This window comes from Coenobita brevimanus, chromosome 24 (assembly GCF_032717465.1).
Source record: "Coenobita brevimanus isolate Jiangsu-jjx chromosome 24, ASM3271746v2, whole genome shotgun sequence".
In the NCBI taxonomy this organism is placed as follows: domain Eukaryota; kingdom Metazoa; phylum Arthropoda; class Malacostraca; order Decapoda; family Coenobitidae; genus Coenobita; species Coenobita brevimanus.
Genome location: NC_136977.1, coordinates 57,613,907 through 57,635,011, shown reverse-complemented (window position 1 = coordinate 57,635,011; position 21,105 = coordinate 57,613,907). Strand labels below are relative to the sequence as shown.

The window sequence follows — 21,105 nt, the reverse complement described above, 5'->3', positions numbered from 1 at the left end:
ATGTTCTAATAATTGCCATACTACTACTGTTCAGTTGTCGTTGAGTAAACCCAGTCTGTCTGGCTAAGCAAGTCCATAAACTGCAGGTAAACAACTGGCATTGCAGGGCCGTTCCGTGCAGTTAACCTATGTTCTCTCACAGCTGCAGTGTCTCACCACAGCAAAGTGTGGGGAAGTGTGCAGGATGGGTTCCCAGATGGATGTTGCATTTGTGTCTTTCCACTTAGTTAACAGGAGCATCACAATAGGCTTCACATCACCCTGTAATTTGGTTATATGGTTACCACCGTGCGTTGTAAATGGTTTCCTGGGTTACAGGAAATCATTAGGCTTGTCACTCAATGCAGAGCCACTTTAAATGGAAAAACGGATAATAAAATTTGACAGGAAGGATGGAAGAAATAGGAAGTGAGGAGGGCAGACAGTGAAAAAGAGATGTAAAGTGAAAGTAGTAGGCAGCACTACATTAAGTGAGTGGATGATGGTCGCCACCACCTACCACTACTAGTGTTCCGTAAAACCTAAGAGTAAAGACAGGTTTGTATTACATCCAGATTTATTGGCATACAGTTTAACATTACAGTACTTAATCTTTAAATACTGAAGGACAGAATAAATTTCATATCTCATATTATAGTAATTTATATTAACTCTACGATTAATTTATGTTGCCATTGCTTATATCTTTGTGAGGTAACATGCCGTTCCGATAAATTGATAAACCCACTTGAGAACCATTGACCTAGTATTAAGATCACCCTCCCAGATACAGCATCTACACATCATGAACACACAACTACCACAGAGCAAACATTAGCCACATACAGTATACTACTTTATATATGGTATTTACAAACACACTGTACAGTAGATAAAAGCTACCACTTAACACCGGTATGACTACCACAAGAATATATATATACTAAGTTATTTCCTACATTTATGTGTTTTGTAGAACTATGAACACACAGACCAATAAACGATGCTATAAAACTTTTAGGTGCTACAATAAACTGTACCCAAAACGGCGCTAATGTTACCAAGACATGTTACATGACATGCATTAGGCATTTATGCATGATATTTCAAAACATTCGGTAATACCTTTTTCCAAAGTTTTTGCACAACAGATCCTACAACTGAGATTCTTTGATATCCTGATTTAATATCATTTTTTGTGCTTTAGAAAATTACATGGAACTGCTACTGCTAAATATTTGTTACTTAAGGCTAAAAACGTATAACATATCAATATGATAATATCTTTCAATTATTTACAAATCTGTCTATATAAAAGAGGTATAGCACAACCCTTGTAGGTGTTGTACCAGTTAAGTACTGTTTAGAAAGTTCACATCAGTTATATAACTTTCCAGTTACAAATGAAATGCTGAAAATATACTACAGATTAATCCAGCTCCACGAAAACAATACGAAGTGTCTGTGGATTTACACACACACATATATATTTTTCAGCAACTCCGTTTTTACATGTGAAACTTGAGGAGTCTTCCTTTTCATCATCTTACAAAATATTTGCTGACCTTTACGACTTCCATAACTATTTACATGTGTGAAGGTCAACAACTCTGATACAAGTCTTGCACTCAACGTAACAGCACCAGTGGAATTTACAGTGACACCTTTCCCTCACTGTCACCTTCTGAGAGTTGTAGCCACGACCACAACACAGCAGCCCACATCCATCCATACCCTGCGAGGTTTTGTTGCAAATACGATCCTGGGTGCCTGGAATCAAGTTACTTTTATTAGTTATTAACATTATTGACAAAGAAGTGCTATGAGGACTTCGTTGTCAATGTCATTTTTATTGGTCAATAAAATTATAGATAACGAGATACTACGAGGATTACACTAGAAATACACGATAATGGGTTTCTGGAAATAAGTAGCTTTTATAAGACATGTAACATTATACATAAGACAAGTGCTTGTGGACCCTTTGGGCCCTCTCGCACTTGCTCCTGTGGAGGGCTCTAGCACTCCGTGCTTGTGCATCGCACTCGTTTCCTCGTGCTTCTCACTTATTTCCTAGTGCTTCGTGCGTGCATTGCGATCATTTCAGGTAATCTGAGTCACGTTTATGTGCTGTTCTAGGCTAACGTTGTCACTTAGATTTTTTGCAGCTAACCAATTGATCGTGTTATTTGCAGCTTCGAGAATGGAACCTAAGTTGTCTGCACGCAAGTCCGAGATAATAACTACTCGGCCACGGCAACCAACCGGGCGCTGGAAGCGGCGGTTTTTGGTCAAAATTTGATCGCTCATTAAGTATAGTAAAAGTTTTTCAATCGTGATGGGACCAAGTTTTTTCACATCAGAGAATTTTTTGCGATTTTTGTTCCAATTTTGGTGCGATTTGAATGTGTAGTTTTGGCTGCCCAAATTATACACACACACACACACACACACACACACACACAAGGCTACTACTATAGTATATTAGATGCTGTGAAGACGATACTAGAAACTTTCTTACAATATCAGTGTTTATATACTGTCAAAACTGTCGAAATCTTGAAAATCAGTGCCTTAAAGATGAGTGAGTGAATGAATGAACGTTTAATTTAGCTGTCCTATTCATTGTTGTCTTATGCTCCATGTTTCTGGATTCCAGCCCCTCAATGTATATTAAAAAAAAAGAAAAAAAAAGGGTGGTGGTGGTGATGGTGGGGGTAGGTGGGGTTGGTGGGTAGGTTGAGTTGAGTAGGGTCGGTTGATGGGTTGCGTTGGGTGGGTGGGTGGGTGGGAGATTTGGGTTGGGTTGGCTGGGGTCAGTGGTCAGGTTAGGTTGGGTGGGAGGGTGGGAGAATTGGGTTGGACTGAGTGGGGTTGATGGATTGGTTGGACTGGGCTGGGCTGGGTGGGAGAGTTGGGTCAGGTTAAGTTGGGTGGATAAGGTGGTTGGATTAATGTGGGTGTGTGGGTAAGGTGAGTGAGTTGTGTGGGTTGGGCTGGATATGGTGGATGGGTGAATTGGGTGAGTTCAGGGCCGGCTTTAAGCCAACTGGACCAATTGTTCCCAACTGGGCCCCGCGCCAAAGGGGGCAACGCGCTAGGGAGCTAGGGAGAGTGGTAATGATTCGGACAGTTCATTTCCTGAGAAACATAGGGAACCTAGAGCAGCAGTCTTGCGTGAAAATGATAGAGTTTGCTTACTTTGACCACACGGAACCTCCATATTACAAACGCCATACTTGTTTACTTGTAGGCTTACACGTATGCAATTTTATATTAAATGTAGGTTGGATCTATTTGGTCCATTAACTCACATGCACTTTTTATGCGCACATTTTGACTGCTTTCCATTCTACCATATAGATATAAAGTAGATAATAGACTTTAGAGTATTTAAATCTTTATGATTCTACAGACCTTGGCTGTGAACCTGGGGACCCCACTAAAAATGTTCCCAATAGGGCCCAGCAGCTCCTAAGGGGGTATCACACGGTACCTGAAATCATGGTTTGCCGATGGAAAGCGTTCCTGGTTTGCAGGAACCAGTCACAAACCCTATCACACACATTCCTCGAACGCTGCCGACGGTCGGCAAAAATGTAAACAAAGCACACTGGAGGCTGTTCCACCGTCTCACACGACTCACACGTATCAGACGCAACATGGTTTTTCTTGAATTTGCTGAGGGGAGAGTGATTGCTGCATTGGCTTTTGCAGTGGTGACACTTTAGAAGAAAGAAGCAGCGGCGGCCAAAACTACGAGAAGGCGGCTGTGGAGCCGCCTTCTCGTTATAAAGGAATGACCTTATTCTTTCAATGAGGGCGATTCAGCAGCCTTTTTCCATACTATCTGCCCAGATACCATCATATCTACAGTGCTGAATGAACGGCGAGAAACATACAATACTTCTTCACCCAGCGTGGCGTGCTGTATCCGCTCCCCAATGTAAACAACAATTATCGACATCGTTATTTCACCCGTGCACGATATAAAAGGTTATTTAAGCTTTCATAATTAATAATATATATATATATATATATATATATATATAATGGAAAGTAATAGGCACTGTAGGAGTGAATTGTTACTTTTAAAAAATAAACAAAATGCTGCAGTATAGCCTCCAAGTTCTCCATTCAGCTCGCTCTGTTATCGGAGAAAACGTTTTGTACGTGAAATCGTCGGCAGCAATGGATATGAACCGAATCCAGTTTTGCCGACCAAATCGTCGGCGGCTACAACGGTTTCGTGGGCGGTTACCACGATTTCTTCGGCAAACCATGATTTCAGGTACCGTGTGATTCCCCCTTAACCCCTTAACCGCGGGTATTGTTTTGGTCTGACTGTCCTCTCCCGCGGGGGTTTCAGCCAAATGTAAACAAACCTTTAAACCTTAATAACTCTGCACAGAATAAAGCTAGAGAAAAAAATAAGGTACCATTAGAAAGTACAAACCTTCAGCTTTCCATTGATGTAGGTTTCATGACTTCGTTGACTTTCACAGGACGGGGAGAGCCGTTAGAAGTGAGGGGTGTGAAATAACTATTTTACGCCCCACACACCAGTACCAAATGCCAACCACTCTCTCATAACAGTAATATAAACATATATGATCACTGTACATACGATAAACACCCACTCTGTGTTCACTGAGGTAGGTAAAAGGCACTTCCCTGCGGCCGCGCCCGCTCTTCACTGCGGCTGCGCCTCACTTCACTGCGGCGGCACCCGCTCACTGACGTTTCCTGCGATCTTTTCATTCTTTCTAACTTCTAATATTATTTTACATATAATATGGGCAATGTACATTATATTTACAATGCACTTATTACTATATTGCGTCTCTGGCGCATCACAGAATTACGTAAGTGCCGCAGAATTCCACAAGTGCCGCAGATTCTCTTATTACAATATCACTTATTATACTGGCCAATATTTCCTTTATTTTCTAGGCAAAATATCCCTTATTACTACATTATCCATTATACAATTATTGGCAAAGCACGTCACTGTCGCATCACTATATATCACTGTCACTTTCAGTATTTACTCAGAGAGTGGTACTCGGCAAAGCACGGAGTTACACATAGAGCGACTTGGCATTCAAGGCACTGGTGTGTGCTCATTTTCTCGTCGTAGGCCTTCGTGTGGTGGTTGAACATACTCTGCAGCGGCCCTGTGACAACCTGCCGCCTGCTTTAGGAGGCAATTTCACAAGCTGGTGCCGGCTCATGTAATTGCGGCACTCAAGACGGTCAGGTTGTGTGTCAGAGTGTCGCCTCGGGATCAGTGCCGTCACCTGACCAAATCGTTCAAGTAGCTGCTGAACGACAGTCTTGGAAAACTGTCTCAGTGATGGTTGCCTTATGCCCCCGACTTGTGTCTTGTAAAGAATGAAGGCATTGAGCATGCACATATCGAGCATGTGCAGGCAAGCCTTCCTGTACCATCGGGTGTTTCTCCTGAGACAGTCTATTTCGCCAATCATCATATCAGACTTATCAACTTGAGTCTCATATTTACATTATAATCAATGACGGCATCAGGCTTCATGATTGGCTCTCCCGTCCTGTAGCTGACCTTCCCAGTTCTCTTCATTTCCCCCTTGTGGATGGTGCTGATCATATTGACAACCTTCTTGTCATGCCACCTGATCGCAAGAAGCTTGTCTGACTTCTTCAGGTGAACATCTCCCCTGGATGATGATGATGCTTCGGGGAAACTAGGCCACTCTTTCCTATAGCTCCGTACAGTGCCAACAGTGCCAATGCCGTGTTCAGCAAGGTATTTGGAGAGTTTCGGTGCTGTGTAATAATTGTCTGTGTACAGCACATGATTACCACCAAAATACCTCTCCATCAGCACTTTTTACAACGGAGCCAGAGAAGCCAAGGGGGTCTTTCCTGTTCACATCCATTGTGCTAGCCGAGTAAATGACAAAATCCATTATATACCCCGTCTCACAGTCACACAGCACAAAGAACTTTATCCCAAAGCGGTGGCGTTTGCTGGGGATGTACTGCCTGAATTTGAGACGTCCTCTGAACAATACCAGGGACTCGTCTATGACGACTTTCTGCATAGGCCTGAAAAATCTCATAAATCGATCCCTAATCTTGTTGAGGAAATCCTCACTTTCCACAAAGGGTCAGTTTGGGACGGGTTGTCATTATCAGCGAAGTGCAGGTATCCAAGCAGCTGTCGGAACCGATCCCGTGACATATACTTCCCGAATATGGGGATAGTAGTTATGTCATCCACGAGCCAGTACTCCTCCAACTCATGTCTCTTTATATGGGGCATCAAAAACATGAGTGCAAAAAAACATACAGCTCTCTGATCCCGACAGGCAACCACGACACTTGCTTTGGCGAGCCAATAGGTCCCAGCCCTTGTGCTGCACACTGAGTTGCATACCTATTGGTCTCATCGCTGACATGCTGCACAATTTCATCATCAAGGAAGGCCAGGAAGTAATCAACAAACTCATCACCTGCGTTGCATGGGAAGGCAGGCTGTATTCCAGCATTTGTCATATCAAACGGTGGATTGTGTGGCTGGAAATCTCCACCGTCAGTCCAAACAAATGCATCAACTTGCCCTGTGCGTGGTTCAGTGGCAGGGGCAGGTTGCATTTCACTCGTTTCCCCGTGAGAAGGAGCTGATGTAGAGGCACTGGGTGAGGCAGGAGGTGAGGCAGGAGGCAAGCGAGAGGTGGGTGAGGCAGGAGGCAACGGGGAGGGGGGTGAGTGCGGGGGCGGTGAGTGGGGGGGTGGCGCGGGTGAGGGAACTGAGCGGGGGGCAGGCGGGGGGGTTTCTGACCTGGTGCGTGGTGAAACTTGACCCTTTCTACCCCGCTTATCACCTCGCTTATCGCCTCGCTTATCGCCCAGCTTTGCCCTCCAACTGCCACGCATCCCCTTTGTTCTAGGCCTGCCTGCACGGCCTGCACGGCCTGTCTTCCCTCGCTTTGCAGGCTTTGGTAATTCGTACTCCTCAGATGATGTAGACTGAGGAGAGGGCACGACAGATGATGATGATGATGATGATGTGAGGGCAATTGGGCTAGGGGAACGGGAAATTGATGGGAAATGCGTACTAGGGCCTGGTGTGGGAGACGTGAGCCTGCGCTTCACTCCCTTCCCACGTGCAATACCAGATTTGCCCATAGGAGCCTTTCCTTTCCCAGAGTAAGTTGGGGGTGGTGGGGGGGAATCAACACGATCACTTTCATCACTGTCACTATCAATGGAAAATGGTTCACCACCAATCACTGCCAAATCATCACTGCTTGCTGTGAGTGTGTCACTTTCACTGCCACAGTCAAGAGTAGTACTTACTGTTTTGTCCAGCTCAGTTCTAATTTCAGGAGTGCTCAACCCCTTCTGCCTCGCCGTCGGCAGTTCCTTTACCAGTGTAGAGGTAGAGGGAACACTAGCACTAAACATTGTAGAGGAGGAAGCGAGCGACGATGAGTCAGGACGGAGCGCCATTATCACGCACAGAGCTGGACAGATACTGACTGACGCGGGTCAGGGCAGGGGTGGGGGGGGGCCCCTCGGGGTTGGAGGAGGGAGGTGTGGGATGGGTGGCGTGAAAGAACTCGACAGCTACTCTTGCGTGAGAATATTTGCGCGCCGGGAAAACGCGCGGTGTTCAAAATATTCACGATCATTCCAGAATGCCACCCGCGGTTTGGTCCAGTTTTGTCGCCGTCATTCTGGAATGACACCCGCGGTTAAGGGGTTAAGATCGGCCCTGGGTGAGCTGGGTAAGTTGGGTGGTTGGACTGGGTAGGTTGGATTGGTTGGTTGGGGTGGGTTGCGTGGGTGGGGTAGGTTGGATGGGTTGAGTGGGTGGGTGATGGTAATGGTGATAGGGTGTTCTGGTGGTTGTGAATGGTGGGTTGGATGAGTGCTGGTGGTTGTGGGATACACTGCAATGGCCATACCCAGGCCAATGTGCCTATATGAAACTGCAGAACACCACCAAACACTATAATCAGAACATTTCCTCCAGAACTGGTTCATTATTAGCTGAATGCATAAAGACATCATATGCTTATCCAGTAAAAAATACACAACACATCATCATCACCTAATCCTGTGTTTCCTCATGAGGAGCGTAGGAGTCCGGGGCTAGGCAATTTGGTCCTGACATTTAAGATGAGGGTGACTAGCCTCACTCATCCCTGAGAGGCATTACGTAGCAATAAACCCAACCACTCTTTGGACATAACCCTGCACAGGCTCAATCCGGTTGGAGCGCCTTAATTACCCACTAATCCACCAGGCACCATACATGCTATTTTGCCCTGACTACAATGCTGCCCCACAAACACATCAGAGACTTCTTCAGTTAAACTTCTCTAAAATACCTCTGCAAGCATTCAGCATTCTATTGGGTTCAAAATAACTTAAGACTGGCATGACAACAACAAAAATAGTATATTCCCTCAAACTAGCACTGTTGATGTCCAACCCTAAACACCGGTATCAGAAACTATTTTGCGATGACTTCATTATGCTTCCAAGTCACAAGAGGGAAATGCCGTAAGTATTTGCAACTCCACTTCACTCGTTCTCCCACTTCCAAGATAAATATTGTCACCTCAAAATTATTCAGTATGATCATGAGATTATCAATGACACAAGTATACCTGCCCTGCAGCATGCACTTTAAACATAAGTATCATCATGACTGTACTAATGCAACATATAGCACACTTTAACCCCTTCAATCCGACGGTGTATTTTTATTTTATTTCTGCAGCTATCAGACGATTTTGTTGAGCTTAAGACAGAACCCTAACAGTGAAATGGATAACGAAGGCTAAATCCAACGTTTCCAGTTCGAAAACTCTCCCTAAAGATGCATAAAATCGTGTGTTGGTACTAGCGGTAGAATATGAAACACGCTTCAGGAGTGAAGTGTATAAGTCCTTAGGCCAGTATTTTCCAAAGCTGAATTAAATCATCCTTAAGGAGTTATAGACAGCTTTGAAACCCTTTTGTCTGAAACATCTCCCGTAAACTGGATCAAATTGTCTGATGATGACCAGCATAAAAAGATAATAAAGTCCTTTGACTGAAGGAGTTAATAAGATGGTCTCTCTTGCCTTTACAGTCGGTAATGCATGAACAAAAAAACTATACAGCAAAAGTACAAACTTAGCACAGAATATACACAAAAACGGTAAAAAAAAAATGATAATGAAAAGTTATACAGAAGTTACCAAGAGAACCAACGGTGTTGTTCCTCTTGCAATAATCTGGAGACTCGTGAAGGTAGACAAGATCCTCGCCTGTAGGGACATTAAACTGAGGATGCTTTACCTGCAGTTTTCCTCGTCGGTTGATTTTTACCTCTGTGGCTCCGTCGTATTTATCCTTTAGCAGATCACCTGATAAACAGTGATGGATTTAGTAGGAAGAATTGATAGTTCCAATGTGTATATAATGATAAGACATTGCTCCACATGTTAAAGGGCTATGTATACTGTGTGTGTATGTGTGTGTGTGTGTGTGTGTGTGTGTGTGTGTGTGTGTGTGTGTGTGTGTGTGTGTGTGTGTGTGTGTGTGTGTGTGCCAGTTCAGCTTTAAAAAAAAAAATAATGACTGCGATATTTAATTAGTACCACTTAAAAATAGTGATCGGTCAAGATTGGAAGACTTTGATATCAAAACTCCCACAAACCACGTTATGTTGATCCATTATAAAGCTAATACATCTTACAGGAACAAACAATTGTCAAAATAGCTCGACGTTAACTAAGGAATAACTTAAAACATTTTCACTTGGACAGAGTTCATGAGGTAACACTATAAAACTACAATTTCCTCATTTAAATAATAAAATCTAGAGTAGTATAAACAGCTTCACTCACCAACTTCTCTGAAGGAAGCCAACTGCTGCCAGCACGTGATGAGAGAACATGATCCAGACACTCCATGGCACTTACAGTTCACACGAGTCTTCCGGATTACCGCCTAGAACAAAAGACGTAAATAATGAATAAATCATACCACATTTACACATAAAACTGCGCAAGTGTGGTGTACAACACTGATACATTAGAATACAGTTTTCATCAGAATATCTAACTTTACAACATCAGCATCAGCAACTGATCTCATTCTGACTTGAACAAACGGGAGCGTAGGGGTCCGGGCTAGGCTCCTCAATATTGATGTATAAGGCAAGGAAGACCAGCCTTATCAACCCATGAGTGGCATTATGTGAGCTATAAACCCCAACCATCCCTCAGATGGAAAGCCTTCCAGGATCCACTCGGCTGAGGTGCCTTTACCCACAAGACCAGCAGCGCCATTTAGTTACATGGTCATGATCCAGCGTAATAAAGGTTCTTGGGTGTCAGGAAACCATCTGGATTGTCGCTCAGTGTAGAGTCACCCAGAGAGAAAGAAAGATAGAGAAGCTAGCTAAACAGATCAGGAGAGAGAGAGATAGAGAGAGAGAGAGAGAGAGAGAGAGAGAGAGAGAGAGAGAGAGAGAGAGAGAGAGAGATTCAGGGATATATAAAAAAGAAAAAATCTGAGATATATAATCGCAGAGCAAATGGAAACAAATCAAAACGGAATATGAGATAACTGTATTCAGGAAAATGAAATGTGGTTTGGCAACTTAAAGAAGGATGCCTAAATAACGAAAAATTAGAGCAGAACATAGACGAACTATCGTTATCCAAACCAATGCAAGATCCATCACGAGTGGGATGCCGTCAGGCAAAGAATAACTAAAATGAAATATAATAAAGCAGAAGGTTCATATGGGATTATGGTCGAAATGAAGGTACTTTGTGAGCAGGGAAGCGAACTTGTCATAGACCGAGGCAACAGATCAGTGCTTGGATTGTGTGCCCAGAGATTCGGTGTCTCGCTACATCGTGAGCTGCTGTATGGTAAAGGGTGACGCCTCTGACCAAGGAATTTGTAGAGGTCTGATGCTAATGGACCATATAATGGGAGTGATGGAAAGCACAATGGGCAGATTTATATGAGAAACTGATCAGTTTCGCGTCAGGCCAGGGTTCTATATGCAATATTTATAGAGAAGTTCAAGACAAGTACTTGCACAAGTATAACTGGAAAAAGGTTTTGAGTCCCGTGGAAAGTAGTGCGGTAGGTGGGCAATGAGAATAATAGGGACTGAGGAATGGATTGTCAGGGTGGTGATGGTGATGTATATAATTGTTGGCAGTAGTGCTTGTCCATGGCAAGAGTTTAAGGCTAAGTTCGAGGTGTATCTGGGATCAGGCCTGACGCCACTGATACTCATAATGGTAATGGAAACACGAGATCTCAGGGATGTGTGTTTAAGGAAACTCTTACACACTGATGATTTCTTACTGATGGCGGAAAGTAAGGAAGAACTGGTCGAAAAATTCCAACAGTGGAGAGAAGATACCGAGTGAAAAGGTTTTCCTAGAAAACATCGGGAAGAGAGAAGCCATGATCTGTAAGTGTAGTATTAGGATGGTTAAAGATACGGGTAACTGGTAATGCGCTGTAGGTAGGGAGGGTGTGGGTAGGAACAGTATTTTCTGTACTGGATGCAGACACTGGGTACACATGAGTGGGAACCAGAATTTGAATGAAAATTTTTTGCGTAGCATATGCCAGGGCGCAGTCAGACCACTCCATGGCAGACCAGTTAAGATCCGTGGTGATAGTAGCCGCTAAAAACTGTGGATGAACTCTGATACTTTAGTGATGTCATCAGTGCAGAGGTTGGTGCCATGCAGAGCGCCACTGCTAGGGTGGGTAGTGGTTATAAGAAGTGCAGAGAATTGCCTACCATGTTGATATCGAGTGTTTTCACTGTACACAAAGGGGAAAATGCTTAGTACCTGTGACAGTAGTGTCAGTGTATGGCAGTGAAACATAAGGTGTAAATGGGGAGTATATGATGAAACTGGAAAGAAACGACACGAGATTGATCTGACAGATGTGTGAAGTAAAAACTGGAGTAAAAGAAGAAATAAGAAGACGGGTGGGAATGGAAAGGATCAGAAAAGAAGAAGAAAGGAGGAGGGGGAGTTGGTCTGAACATATCTTGATGATGAACTAGGAAGCTGGGTGAAGAGGTTTAGAAGTACTGAGGCCATCGATGTAAAGGTTGGCCAAAGAAGACACGGGACGAGGCGTGTGTGCTGACCTCAGATCTCGAGGTGTTACTATGTGGCTGGTGCAGAATACTGTAAAGATGAGTGTTATCAGGTGACCTTCTGACCCATGTTACACGGAAAACAGACGTAAAGCTGAAACTGATGGTGAAATTGATGACACATGCCATCAAACTTACCCTTCGTCCTGCCTCATTGTTGTGAAGATTCATCAACTGACGCCCCTGTTTCAAGGACCCACGCTTGTAATTCTTCTCTCGCTCTCGCACATCAACAAATCCTTGAGTAAATCTGAATGAAAGAAGGAAGTTGCAAAATATTGGAAAAAAAAAAAAAAAACACTACACTAGCAATACAGTCACAGATTTGTTGGTGCTGAGGCTAGAATACAAAGAAGAAACTAGACAGACAAACCTAATGGCATACCTATTGTTAATCTGTATATATTACTAATCACACAAAAGGGCACATCAACAATGAATCATACAAAGAGAAACCTACTGGTGATCAGACATGATGGGACCTTATATTTGTGGTATGAGTGGAAAGTTTGACTTGTGAGCATACTTGATGAGAATTACGGTACGAGTAGAACAGGAAGAAGTACAAAAGGAAATAAACAGTAACAGATCTATTGGTCCTTTTCTGAGACTATTACAAGTACAGCACAGAAAGAATTTATCCAGCAAGGAGAGCGCTAATCATCATATATGGAGCAACCTACTTATCATTATACATGGACGGACCTGTTGTTATTGGACACTGAGGACCTAAATGTGATCATGCATGAAGGGGGGTAATTATGGTCATACATGGAGTGTCCTAACTGTGATTATACATGATGGGAGCTTTATATGATCATACATGGAGAGTCCTAATTGATCATACATGAAGCAACCAAACTGTAATAATATAAGCAACCTACTTATATCCGTACTCCACGTTGTCACCACAGCCGCCCCAGATCCACTCCTTGTTGAGGTCCTTGGGTCTGCGTGCTGGGGAGCAGCCGCAGGTGGTGAGCTGACCATCCCGGCATGCCCGTGACACACTGTGCACCACACCTGCAGAGGCGATGGCGTGCGCGAAAGCAGCTTCACGGCTGGCTGTGGGCCATGAGTGCATATTCAGACATGACTTTGTGACAGTTTGGGAGTTAGTTGTGACGTTACAGATTATTAGGTATGTTCAACTGAATTCTGATATAAATTTGGTATTCTGAATCCTGTTTGCATTCCACTCCCATAACGGCGGCCACGCAGCACCAACCCAACTGCACAGTCTCACCCCCTTTCTGTTCAGCTCAAATGCATGAGTCCACTGGTACTGAGTCTTACAGTATCTTTTCGGTGCAATGTATCTAGGCATCTCAAAATGAAAGAATCTGAATTTGGCTTTGTTTTTTTCTAGGTTTTCTTTGGGAAGAATAAATTAAGCAGGTTCCAATCCATGGGTTCTTTAAAATGAAATCATAGGCTACAAGTAACTGACAGTTCTGCATCGGCCGGGAATCCCTCGTCTTGCGTTGCAGCACGCGCACGCGCGCACACACACACACACACACACACACACACACACACACACACACACACACACACACACACACACACACACACACACACACACACACACACACTGTATATCCTACCTTTCGTTTTAACTCATACAATATTTGATCCACTTCTCCAACAATCTCTCAAATCTACACATTTTTCCATTCCCTTATTTTTCTTACTTGCACATCCATCCATTCCATACTCCCACTGCCTCTCACCCTCATTATTTAACTGTTTTACTCATTCAACCTAAACGCAATTCTCAATTTTCAAATGCTTTCAAAAGCTATCTCTTTCACATCATTAATTTCCAGAACATTCCATGTACTATTCAGTTAGTAGCTTTGTTTCCTTTATGTCTCATTCGCCAAAATTTGGTTCGTTCACATATGAGAACCTGTGGACGCTTTCCAATAAAGCTTATTCTGAATGGGTTGCTAACCTGACTCACAACTAGCCAATATGATTTATCAGTGGTTGAAAATCTGTGAGTGGTTTGGTACATGTAGTGTATGGAGAACGTTATTTCATTGCCAAATAATAAAGGAACAGTGTTTTATTAGAGCTTGATTAGATGTTACAGTCTTAACAGTGCACGAATAGTAGGAAATAGCATGAATATATAAACTCACGGATCTGAAGAACAGGCCCAAAGACAGTAGAATCATCGACAGTTGAGCAGTTCCATCGTCGGTGTCGGAACTGCCACTGGCATTCATGTATGCCTGTCTTGGCACCACGTCCAACGCTGCCCATGTGGTCCTGGTACAGTTGGCACAGTTTTGTCTGCCCCAGTGACAGTCCTGGAATCTGGGTGCACAGCGGCTGGGCACCAATCAGGTAGATCTGTGGGTTCCTCCAGACTTCATACCCTTGCAACCCCAAGTTCCTGGAAAAGTAGTACTGTGTAAGAACAAGTTGTTTAATGTACAGTTTAATTACAGACTGGAACATTTCTGTTGCAGGGAATGGGATTAATGAAAAGGTTGAATGGAAATTTTTGAACAGTTCAGTTGGAAGAGGTGAGATGAAGGGACGCGCCAGTCAGACTGAATATGCACCTGAGAGTAAGTGAGGGAGGAAGGGCATATATAAGTGAAATACAACTGAGTGGAAGGTAACAGCTAAACAACTGGGGGCGAACAACTGAGGGGCAGTGATGTACTCGTACAGTACTGTGCAATCAACATATTTCACGACTACACAGATCCACAAGAGTATACTGGCCCACGCCCTTATTATAGTGTCTCCATACTTTCTTCCTGTACCTCCTTCATGGATGAAGGGCAGCAGGACATCCGGTATGTATCCTGTTCTCCCATTTTTTTATCTGCTATTCCCCATCATCATCTCCCTTCTGCTGTTCACCCTTATCTTCCCACTCTTGCTGTCTCCCTTATCTTCGTCCTTCGGCCCTGGGGAGCCACTTTGTTATTCAGTTTACTCACCAAACACCAGTTCCTTGAAACCCGTTACGAGCTCATGACCATTTCTTATTTTTAAAGAGTATACTTCTTTCAATGGTGAAGTACGTGCTTGAGGTATATAATGGGAAGAGAAAAAAATACGAATCAGATTATGAAAAACAACAAAACAATAGTAACAACAACATTAAAAGGAATTACATGAGACTTTCTGGTGAGGAATAAATTATATCAAAATAAACAAAAATCCGGGAATGAGTGGCCTTGAAGTGGGACGAGTGAGACGGAGCAAAAATTGGGGATGAAAGAATGAGACAGAGAATGGAGGTGTGAGGATGAAGGAGAGGAAGAGAATGGAAGAGGATATACTTAGGTAGAATTTATTGAGTTGGGTGAACAAATCCTCATGTATTGCTGGGATGGATGAGGAGGCAAGCTGTGGAACAAAAGGTGGAAGGAATAGCCTATGCTAGAAATACAAGTGCTCTCGTATTAATCCCCTGATGGTCACAACCCAAAATTAAAATAAAATCACCTGGGGAGAAGAATACAGACATCCTGGTATTAAATTCTGGTCTGACATCTTTTCCCAGAGCTGAAATCTAATCGCCAAGTAGTAACGGAAATAAAAGTGTGCTCGTATAAATTTCTGGATGGTGAGATTTCTTCCCCAAGTCTTAAATAAAATCGTCTGGCGGGAAAAGGAATAAACATATTCTTGCATTAACCCCTAGAAGGTCAGAGGATTCCTTGAGTTGAACGAAATAAAAAATACATACGGACAGGCAAAAAAACAAAATACGTCCGCGGGATTAAAGTGAATTAAACATGACAGAGTTAGAGAGAGAGAAAGAAAAAAAAATGGGCTAAAAGGGGTTAAAACATGACGCAACCCTATTTTTTTCACGTATTACATTCCAGCAACAGTCCTCCCTATCGTTAAACTTTAGCACACCGCACATCATGCAGTTCACGCAGGGATCCATGGCAAAAAGTTTCGCCATATACACAAATTACGGGAATATACCGACACACACAACACGGGTCATTTCTCCACAACTTTACCGACGTAGCACCCTCCCCCTCCCCCCTGTGAATGCATAGCGGCGGTCAATAATTCTTTTACATACAGTAGAAGCCCTACTGACCCCTTCAGACCGACGACGGTTTATTTATATTTTAATCTTACTATCTAGAAACATTTCATAAGATTTTTCAAACTGGAAGTGTTAGATAAAGCCTTGACTGACCACCATAAATACGAAAGGTCAACATTGAAATAAATATAACTGTTTAGAGAAGAGATGATGACAAGTAAGCTATTATTAATTCGCCATCGCATAGTGAAGGGTTAATAAGTCTGTCACCGTGTAGTGAACGTGTTAATCAATTCGTCATCATATAGTGAAGAGGTTAAACTTAATCAGTCATCGTGTAATGGTCTGAAATAATCCGCCACTGTATAGTGAAGAGGTTAAATTTAATTAATACGTCATCATATGTGTGTGTGTGTGTGTGTGTGTGTGTGTGTGTGTGTGTGTGTGTGTGTGTGTGTGTGTGTGTGTGTGTGTGTGTGTGTGTGTGTGTGTGTGTGTGTGTGTGTGTGTGTGTGTGTGTGTGCGTGCGTGCGTGCGTGTGTGTGTGTGTGTGTGTGTGTGTGTGTGTGTGTGTATGTGTGTATGTGTGTGTGTCAGACTTACATCCATGATCCGACCAGCCTGGCGAGGGTCGGGGTGGTGGTGGTGAGGAGGGCCCCCAGCACCATGTGGAGGAGCCCCGCGCCCCCCATGCTGCCCCTCCGCCGCCTCCCGCCTCCCGCGCCGGGCTCCGCTGCTCTCAACTCTGTGCCTTCACCAGCGCCCCCGCCTACTGCCGCCGCCGCCCACACTCATGCCTGCCGAAGGAGTGGCACTGTGACTTACGCTCAGCTGAAGAACCAGGATCACCAGGACTCGTAAAATAATAGCAAACACAAACATCTATCTCTCTATCTATCTATTTATCTATCTGTCTGGTTTGTCTGTCTCTGCCCAGCCGCCCTAATCCTAGAGGGAATGGGCACAAACATGAACATACACAGAGGTACCATAAACATACACCCCACCAACAAAACAACTGAGGTTACAGGCCCCGAGGACAAGGTATCTCTGGGGATGTGAAAGAAACCGTACTACTGTTGGGAACTAATGGTGTGTCCTTACGGCATCACACACGCATAAGCTGTTCAGAAAGTTTTAGTCTCCCTTTGAATTACGGAAAATAAGCTGCAAAAGGACGAAACTCTCCGTCTAGTTCGAATGAAAGGACTATAGTTATTTCGTGACTGACACACTAACTTCTTCACCGTCCCCACAACCATCCAAACAATCACAGAAAATCCTAAACTACTAGCCTAACAATTCATACATTAGGTTGAGTTCCAGCATGCCAGGTACCCACGTATTTCCAGCGTGTTGCAGAAAGGGAACTAAAAGACGCGGGAGGAAAGGAGTGATGATGTGGCCGCCCCGGATTTGTGTCGCAAGCAAACCACGAAAACTGATCTAAATAAATACTACCAAAATAAGAGATCAAAGTTTAAAATATACTGTGACAAAAAAAGAAAAATAATGGTATTCTGACTTTACATCTTTATTTTACAGGCAATACACTCTGCGTATGAGCAAACAATGAGCTCTATCCTATTTATTTGGAAATGCTAAATAGTACCTGCCATAGTCGTACATAATAAACTGGAAATATTCAGTGATAAGAATTACAAGTAGTACGACAAAGCATTATATTCTATTTAAGAAATCACATAGCGTATCTTTAGAAATATTACCGTATAGGTTATCAGTCAGAAATGTGGAATAAATACCTCGAGAAAGGCGTAAATCTATTACCAGCTTTGAAAAATCTGAAAGGTAGTGAATTATGTGCTTCAAGACTTCATCACGTCCTCTGTAGAAGATAATGAGAGAGAGAGAGAGAGAGAGAGAGAGAGAGAGAGTAAAATGTAAAAATAAGGGATGCAGAGACAGCAGGAGGAAGGGGGAGAAGACAATGAGAGAGGGGAGGAGGAGAAAATGAGAGGGAGGGTGGGGAGATGGTGAGAGGGAAGATGAAGAGAAAGTGAGAGGGCGGGGGAAGAAAAGTGAGAGGGAGGGGAGATGGTGAGAGGGAGGGGAGATGCTGAGGGAGGAGGAGGAGACGGTGAGAGGTATGGGGAGGAAATGGTAAGGAAGGGAGAGAGCGTGAGGGAAGAGAAGAATGAACGATCTATCTATCTATTGCCAGACGCCTTAATCCCATACGGGGTGGCCACAAACAAATCGCCTCCACGTCGCCCTGTCCCCCGCCATTTCACTGTCCTGCTCCCAACTCACACCCCCTCTCTCATAGACCTCTCCACTCCATCCCTCCATCTCATACTTGGCCTCCCCCTCCCTCTCTCCCCCTCCACCTCACTCACATATACTCTCCTCGTCAGTTTCTCACTCTCCACCCTCTCCACATGGCCAAACCACCTCAATGTGTTTCTCCTAACACGTCCTATCACACCCACACCACAACGCTCCTTTACATCCTCATTTGTCAGTCAGTTTCTCTATGTGACTCCACAGGCTCCTCTCAAATAACTCATTTCCACTGAACGATACAGAAAATAAAGAAGAGGATAAGTAAAAAGGGGAGGGGGTAAGAAAAGTGGGAGGGAAGGAGGGAGGGAAGAAAAAGAGTGTGAAGGATAGAGACAAGAGTAATAGTATGAGAGTATTGAAGGGAGAAGAGAATGGAGGCGGGAGAGAGAAGTGTGTGAGTGTGAGGAAGAAGGGAGGGGTGGGGACGAGAAGGTGAGGGGGCGGGAGGGAGAGATGGGGATAAGAGCGTGAGGGAGGGAGGTGGGAAAGGATAAGAGAGTGTGAATCAAGAAGGGAGGAAGGAAAGAGAATGTGATGGAAGGAGGCAGAGAAGGGAAGGAAGGAGGGAAGGATAAGATGGAGGGAAGGGTAAGAAAGTATGAGTGTGTCTGTGTAGCTGGATGTTTACCCCGGCCACAGAACACTTGTCTCCCCGTCTGACCACTGTTTGGACCACCAAGGGGACGTTTACCCTCCGTTAATGTTGTTTACACCCCCAGCCACACCGCTTGTTTGCAGGGCTCACCACCTACCTCGTTACCACCACCACACACGCACGCTGAGGATACATCTTTATCAGCCATTAAGTGTGGCCTATTCATGTGAGACTGACTGGAAACTATCGAGATGGTAATATTCTTCCAGATTATGATGATGATAATTATGATGATGATGACAGAGCTACTAAATGCAATGATGATGGTAGTGATGATGACAGAGCTACTAATGCAATGATGATGATGATGATGATGATGATGGTGATGAAGACAGAGATACTGATGGAGATGTTAGAGCAGATGATGATGATGTTACAATTTTAATCATCACTTTACTAGGAATGTCTCCAACACGTTCTGTAACAACTTCGATATAACCAAAAATTACTTTAATAATTCAAACAAAGTACACCAGCTCTGTACAATGCAAAAGGCCTTACCTGAGATGACATCTGCGGGACAATGCTAACGTAGGTATGTTATTAAGGTCAGTAGATTTGCACAGACTAATGATTAAGGTACATTCAAGGACAAAGTTCGCGTACCGTTCCACTGCGTCTATTTTCTACTTAAAACCTTATACAGCTTACAAACTAATTTATATATGGGTAAAAAATCATACCGAGACTCTGTTAGCCTATAAATTTTGGCCTGCAGAAGAGAGTGAAATTTTGATGTGAATACCGGAAGTAGGTAAACTTTTGCACCTGCCTGTACCGTCGAGTGGTGGTGCTTGAGGAATACAGTGATACTCGGTTACTGATAGTGAGAGTAATCGAAAAGCGACAGGAAAACCAAATACTGAGATGACATAAAGCTTCTTACTTTAAAACTACAATGGATACCGTTACATACACAACTAGGACCCCAGGACGGGATATTCAAAGTCGTGAGTTCAAAATTAGTGGGGACAATGTGAGTTCAAAAGTAAGTGGTGATGGTGAATAAAGACAGGGGTAGCTATGATGACAGATCAATGTGACGGATGCTGCAGATCTCACCCAAGCGGTAGTTGGTGTATGAAGGAGGTGGACACGGCAGTATGTCTCACTCAAGCGGTTGTTGGTGTGTGAGGGAGCGGCAATACCGACTGTCAGCGATGAACCTACTGCTGTCTGGTTCAACTGTCCATGCAGAGAGGCTTGGGACAGCACTGAACCTCCAACAGACTGATCTATGTCCGTGATGGTGATAGTAACTTGGGGTTAGAAGTGATGGTGATTGTGACTCTGTAAGTGATGATGGTGACAATGACTCAGAGTGAAGTGATAGTGGTGACAGTGACTCAAAGTAGAAGTGATTGTGATGGCAGTGACTCAGAGTAGAAGTGATAGTGATGACAGAGACTCGAAGTAGAAATGATGGATGGTGATGACAGTGACTCAGAATAGAAGTGATGGTGAAGACAATGGCTACATAAGATACCACAACAGAAATGATGGTGATGGCAATGATGAAATAAATTACATACCACAGGACATGATGATGATGATGATGATGATGATGACTAAGGACTGAGGCGATGGTGGTGGCAATGACAGAGCACAAAGATAATAATGGCTCAACATTTTTCTGACACTAAAACTTATAAGGACAAATGTGATAATGATGACTCCCATTAATGGCAAAACTGACGACTCCTGACGCCTACAGGTGACAGGGCACGGCGACAGAGGTGGAGTTCACATGGAAATTACACCTGGCAGCAATGGTGAAGGTAGCAGAAATTACACCTGGCAGCAATGGTGAAGGTAGCAGAAATTACACCTGGCAGCAATGGTGAAGGTAACAGTAGTAGTAGTAGTAGTAGTAGTTGCAGTTGCAACGCCAGGCTCATCTGAATGTGAACCCAGTGGGTTGCAGACTGATGTTACTCCTCTGCA

General features: G+C 43.7%; 1 protein-coding gene across 1 annotated transcript; it reads right to left on the bottom strand.

Annotated features, from left to right (window-relative positions):
* Positions 1-624: 624 nt before the first annotated feature.
* Positions 625-16,894, bottom strand: LOC145393513 (protein Wnt-5b-like). The gene is made up of 7 exons (XM_080267647.1): positions 16,806-16,894; positions 14,314-14,570; positions 13,051-13,231; positions 12,305-12,416; positions 9,867-9,969; positions 9,216-9,383; positions 625-1,749 (listed from the first exon to the last, which is right to left on the bottom strand). Exons 1-7 carry the CDS (start codon positions 16,892-16,894, stop codon positions 1,562-1,564), a joined length of 1,098 nt encoding a protein of 365 aa, XP_080123773.1. The 3' UTR covers positions 625-1,561.
* Between the last annotated feature and the right edge of the window lie 4,211 nt (positions 16,895-21,105).

What these genes read in the sequence shown, in the direction of transcription:
- LOC145393513 (XM_080267647.1), bottom strand. Translation starts at nt 16,894, where the DNA reads ATGGGGGGCGCGGGGCTCCTCCACATGGTGCTGGGGGCCCTCCTCACC. An exon ending in TGGGCCTGTTCTTCAGATCC is followed by an intron (nt 13,232 to 14,313) that starts GTGAGTTTATAT and finishes CATGGCCCACAG; the next exon opens with CCAGCCGTGAAGCTGCTTTC. An exon ending in GGCTTCCTTCAGAGAAGTTG is followed by an intron (nt 9,384 to 9,866) that starts GTGAGTGAAGCT and finishes ACTGTTTATCAG; the next exon opens with GTGATCTGCTAAAGGATAAA.